Genomic DNA, 6,000 nt, shown 5'->3' with positions numbered 1-6,000 from the left:
GGGGGGGGTTCCTCTTATTTTATAAAGCAGATATTGTGTGTGTGTGTGTAACAACAGCATCTATGCCCAAAAAAGGACTTTTGCCCCAAACAGCTGAGTGGCAGGAGGCCGCTTTGGGGCTTCCTCTGCCTCTCAGCTGGTCCTCTGCCTCTACCGGCTCTGCACATGTGTGAAAGTCACACTCACATTGATCAATCAGACGGGAGAGTTGGGGATTACGACGAACTTCCGTGCGAATCATTTCAATGCAAAATTTATAGTGCATCAATAGCTCTTTTAGAATCGGGATTGGACTCTCGTAACACAGGTATATATAGTCTTAGCATTTTTTTCATATCCTGCTAATCCTTCTGATCATACTTTACTGATCAGAATAAATGGATCTAAACTAAAGGTGGGCAACCACATTCCTCACATATTGCTTCCATTGGATGCAAATAAATCTCATGCATATTCAGTGTGGAAATCTGGAAAACATGACTGGGTTGTGGCCCTTGAGGACCGTGCTTACCCACCCTTGATCTAATTCATTCTGTTTAATCTGCTAATATTAAATGCTATAGAACAGGGGTGTCAAAGTCCCTTCTCGAGGGTCGCAATCCAGTCGAGTTTTCAGGATTTCCCCCAATGAATATGCATGAGATCTATTAGCATACAATGAAAGCAGTGCATGCAAATAGATTTCATGCATAATCCTGAAAACCTGACTGGATTGCGGCCCTCGAGGAGGGACTTTGCTATAGAACGACAATTGGAAATGCACTAGTCATAACTGAAAGCAATTTTCAAAAATGGCTGAAGATTATCAATTCTTCATTCCCAGTCCTCAAAGGCTCACCAACAGGTGAGATCTTTAGGATAGCCCTAATAAACATCCATGAAACAGATTTGCAAACACTGGAGGCAGTAGGCATGTAAGTCTCTCACGGACATTCATTATGGATATTCTGAAAATCTGAACTGGCAGCCCTCGAGGATTGGGAGTGAAGTGCAAGGGCATAAACTCTTCTCTCGCAGATCCATATGTAAGTTGCCGACTTGTATTAAAGAACTAATTCAGTGTTTCCCAACCCTGTCCTGGAGGACCACCAGACCAGTCAAGTTTTCAGGATAGCCCTAATGAATATGCATGGAGCAGATTTACATGCCTGGCACCTCCATTATATGCAGATCTCTCTCATGCATATTCATTAGGGCTATCCTGAAAACCCGACTGGCCTGGTGGTCCTCCAGGACAGGTTTGGGAAATACTGAAGTAAAGAATGATTGGAGGAGGGAAAATGGGGGAGGAATTATAGGGAGGAGGGGTGAACAGGGGCAAACTTCAGGAGGATAGAAGTTCGCTAGATGCTAGAAAGCATATTCTGTGCTCTTACAGCTTTTGGAATTGGTGACTGATTTTGCTATCTGATACTGGCGTTTTGTATACACGCGGTTGATATACCAATTAAAAAAAAATATTCATACTATATAAGCAGAGGATCATCGTGACATGCCACACAAAAATTGGGAAGAAAGTTCCTGAACAAGTGTTTGGGACATTATCATGCACAATAGAAATATAGAAACATAACAGCAGATAAAGGCCAAATGGTCCATCCAGAGCATCCACTATCTCCTCCTCTCCCTATTGGCTTAGGCTCTTAACATTTGCATTTCCTCTCCCTATTGGCTAAGGCTCATTACACCTGTATTGTGATGTCATAGAGCTTTATGGTTACAGAAGCATAGAAACATGATGGTAGATAAAGGCCAAATGGCCCATTTGGTCTGCCCATCCGCAGTAACCATTATCTCTTTTTCTGAGAGATCCCAAGTGCCTATCCCAGGCCCTTTTGAATTCAGACACAGTCTCTGTCTTCACCACCTCTTCCGGGAGACTGTTCCATGCATCTACCACCCTTTCCGTATAAAAGCATTTTCTCAGATTACTCCGGAGCCCATCACCTCTTAACATCATCCTATGCCCTCTCATTGCAGACTTTCCTTTCAAATGAAAGACTCGACTCATGCACATTTATATTGCATAGGTATTTAAATGTCTCTATCACATCTCCCCTCTCCTGCCTTTTCTCCAAAGCATACAGATTGGGATCTTTAAGTTTGTCCCCATACGCCTTATCACGAAGACCACACACCATTTTAGTAGCCTTCCTCTGGACTGACTCCATCCTTTTTATATACAAAACGGGGACAATCCTGATGATACCAGCGTACTCAGCCACTTCTTGGTTGTTTTTTTTTTTTTTTTTAGCAGCATGAAATAAAGAATGCATGTAATACAGATGGCAAACTTGAAGATTCCTGCAAGGCACGAGCATAAATAAGCAGAGAAGAAAAAGTTGCGTGGGCAGTAGCATGCAGTCCCAGGAGAGGGGAGCAGAGCATTAAAAAGAAAAATGCACTTACCACAAAGGACTGAGTTGAAGAAGAGAAAATGCCTTTTATGAGGACCATTAAATGGAATCAAAAGAATTAATGCATTTTTCTTTTTTATAAATTTTTTATTCATTTTAAAATCTGACAAGTGTACATTAATATAACATCAGTATCTACAATATAACACTTGAAATTAATTTTCATGTAATCATAATAACATAAAAATTATAACCCTTCCCTCCCACCCTTCCTCAATTATTACAATTCAAACATATCATAAATATATTTTTCTATTTGCAATTTTGTTTTGGAGACGATCCCTTTGTTACTTTATACTCTTTAGTGACTCTTTAGAAATATTATCCCTGTTCACTAGTGCCTAATGTCACTAAATCCAGCCTGGTTTGGGTATTTTTTTTCTTTCACATTCTGAAGTTTTATTTATTTTGTAGTGGGAGGGAGGTGGGAAGGCATCATTATTTCTTGTATTTAGTTTATTGAAATTCCATATATGGTTATACTTTTATGGATGAATGGGAGGAAGGGATGGGGGGAGAAAATGATTGTTTTCAGAATTTTTGTATATTTAAAGTGCTTTTCCTGATTCGTTTATGTTTAAAACTTTTGCAATGCACTGTTAATATTTGAAAATTAATAAAGATTAAAAAAAAAAAGAATTATCATGTGCAGTGCAGGCTTGTGATATGACTTGCCAATATTTATTTTACATTACACCTAAAAATATTTCACTGACTCAGCCACTAGGCCAGATCTGGTATATCAAGTTTCTGCGAAGCAGCAAGAAGAAACATGAGAAAATTGCCCACACCATAGATCAAACCAATCCAAGAGAGTGGGAACAAACCGCAGGCTTACGATCATGGTAGGGGTGGTTTATTGGACAGACAATTCTCAGATGTGGCTACAAATGTTCTACAATGCTGCACCCAATGCAGTCTGTGTTTCGGAAGAGCGTGACTTCCTCAGGAGTCCTCAAAAGAGACAGCAAGATGATAACTGATAAGTTTGAGATTCTGAAGCTAATTTTGTTTTAAGTCTAGATGTAAACCTAAATGGTGAATATTGAAATGGAGTCTTAGATTTATACCAGGGATACGAGGGTCATTTCATAAATAATGCACACTATTTTTTTTTTTTTTTTTTTTTAAATTTGCATGTTTTATTGTTTTCAAGTATTTCTTTACAATCCTTCAATATAGTCTCCCTGCTTTGCAATAACCGAGTCCCAAAGTCCGGGAAGCTTCATTATTCCATCCAAGACACTGACAAGTGGAGAGCTCCATCTTCCCCACGGCCAAAAACATTTTAATGAGCTCAATAAAAAAATTCAAACAAATGATGATTTTTGCATAGGATCATGCATCATTACAGATAAAGTTTCATGTGGAAGAAGTGTCACAGCAGTGTATTATTGTGATTTTTTGCAAAAAATGTACAGAAAAATGCACAAAACCTGACCTCAGTTGCTGTTGGCTGGGCCACTCATTCTTCACGACAACGCTCGCCCGCACATAGGGAATGTCATCATTGAAAAACTACACAAATACGGGTGGGAGGTGTTACCTCTTGTTCCCTACAGTCCAGACATGAAATCCACCAGACTTCAACCTTTTTCCAAAGTTGAAACAACCTATGCGTGGACATAGTTTTGCCTCTCTGGAAGAGCTTTCTTCCGCCGGTACCCGAGTCTTTCGGCAACTGATCAAAAATGGTGTCTTGGATGGAATAATGAAGCTTGGGACCTAGTCATTGCAAAGCAGAGAGACTATATTGAAGGATTGTAAAGAAATACTTGAAAAACATAAAAATAAAACATGGAAATTAAAAAAAAAAAATAGTGTGCAATATTTATGAAATGACCCTCGTATGTATTTCCCTTTTTATAATCTGAAATATCCCTCTTAAATTTATCAGTTTAAGTGTAGCATAGTGTAAGAATGTTGTGTTGGTTAGAGCTACAGCCTCAGTACCCTGAGGTTGTGGGTTCATACCCCATGCTGCTCCTTATGACCCTAGGCAAGTCACTTAATCCTCCACTGCCCCAGGTACATTACATAGATTGTGAGCCCATCAGGACAAATAGGGAACATGCTTGAAGTACATGTATGTAAACTGCTTTGAGTGTGATAGTATAATTACAAAAAGGCAGAATACAAGTCCCAGTCCCTGATGTCATAATGCCTCATTCCACCAATAAGAGCCAACCTCATCAGTGATGTCACAATGGCTTCATTGTTCTATACTTGGCTCACGTCTGACATTGTATTGGGGGAGACTGTGGAGCAGTGGAGCTACAGCCTCAGCACCCCGAGATTGTGGGTTCAAACCCTGCACTGCTCCCCGTGACCTTGGGCGAGTCACTTAATCCTCCACTGTGAGCCCACCAGGCCAGAAACAGAAAATGCTTGAAGTACCTGTATGTAAACCGCTTTGAGTGTGGTTGCAAAACTACAAAAAGACCCATCCCTTTCTCTTATCAATTGGGTCCTGCATTGTTGAACATTTCTATCCATGTTTGAGACTTATCTATACAATAAACAACCCACAGTTTGATACTGTGGTTTCTTCCCACTTTCTTGGATTTTATAAAATCAAGTTTCTGCACAATAGTTTATAAGTGTCACTTAACCACATAAATATTTATATTCCCAAAGCTGTGTCCAGATTCAACACTGATGGCCTATAATTGTTATCTTGATAGGTTCTCTTCATTTCTATCTTATCTTTCTAATGTATTTGCGAAATATATAACATGCCCCCCCCCCCTTAGGTCATTTAAAGGACCATGCACAGTCACGTATTTGGTGTTTGCTTGTGCGCCATTTTCTTCAAAGCCAACTTCTTTTTCTGCCTTTTTTGTATGTCTTAACAATGAAAACATTTATTTCCACTGTAAAAGACCAAGCTTTCCACTCTTTCAGGATGTTATGTGCATTTTCTCATACACTGTAGCAGCTCCATTCTTATAGCAATGCGCACATGCCAACCCAATGGTATAATTCGTATGTAGCGGGCTACAATTGGCGGCCGAAGGAAGTTCTGGACAGCAGACGACCTGTCTGAGTTTCCGTAGAATACCTGAACAGAAAGCAGACAAGAAAGACGTCAAGTAAACAAAAAAAAAAAAACCAAAACCCCAAAACAGGTTTATTTGACTCGGTATGTGGGCAACCCTCACAAATGCTGCGAGTTTCCATGGCAACCTGCAAAGTAGTGTTCGGACAGCTCGTGCCACACTGTACAAGTGCATTCCTGTGTTTAAGGACAAGCTGCATTGTAATTAGAGAATGACACGGTGACAAAATTCATCACCGTTCCCGTCCCTGCGGATAACCGCAGGAAACCATCTTCATGTCATTCTTTAAGGAGAGAGGGAAGAATCAGAGTATAATTGGGCACAACCACTGACCCGCAAGCTTTGCTTTGAAGAATGCTGGTGTAGAAGGACTGAGGTTGAAACAGACACTACAGAATGACAGTCTCTGGCATCCAGAGCAAATATTGTGATGTCATAATGCCTCATTCCACCAGTGCCTAAGATCCAATCACATCAGTGATGTCACAATGGCTTCATTATCCTTGGCTCACATAAGAATCAGA

The 6,000-nt window shown here is 40.1% G+C and overlaps 1 protein-coding gene across 1 annotated transcript in view; it reads right to left on the bottom strand.

Moving 5' to 3' along the window:
• Nucleotides 1-4,609: 4,609 nt before the first annotated feature.
• RS1 (retinoschisin 1) overlaps nucleotides 4,610-6,000 on the bottom strand; it is a 34,290-nt gene continuing 32,899 nt past the window's right edge. The window contains exon 6 of the mRNA XM_033950054.1: nucleotides 4,610-5,478. Coding sequence (XP_033805945.1) covers nucleotides 5,326-5,478 — 153 coding nt within the window. The 3' untranslated portion in view covers nucleotides 4,610-5,325. The remainder of the gene's footprint in view (nucleotides 5,479-6,000) is intronic.

This window comes from Geotrypetes seraphini, chromosome 6 (genome assembly GCF_902459505.1).
Source record: "Geotrypetes seraphini chromosome 6, aGeoSer1.1, whole genome shotgun sequence".
In the NCBI taxonomy this organism is placed as follows: domain Eukaryota; kingdom Metazoa; phylum Chordata; class Amphibia; order Gymnophiona; family Dermophiidae; genus Geotrypetes; species Geotrypetes seraphini.
The sequence above is the reverse complement of the archived record's forward strand: the minus strand, read 5'-3'. Positions and strand labels throughout refer to the sequence as shown.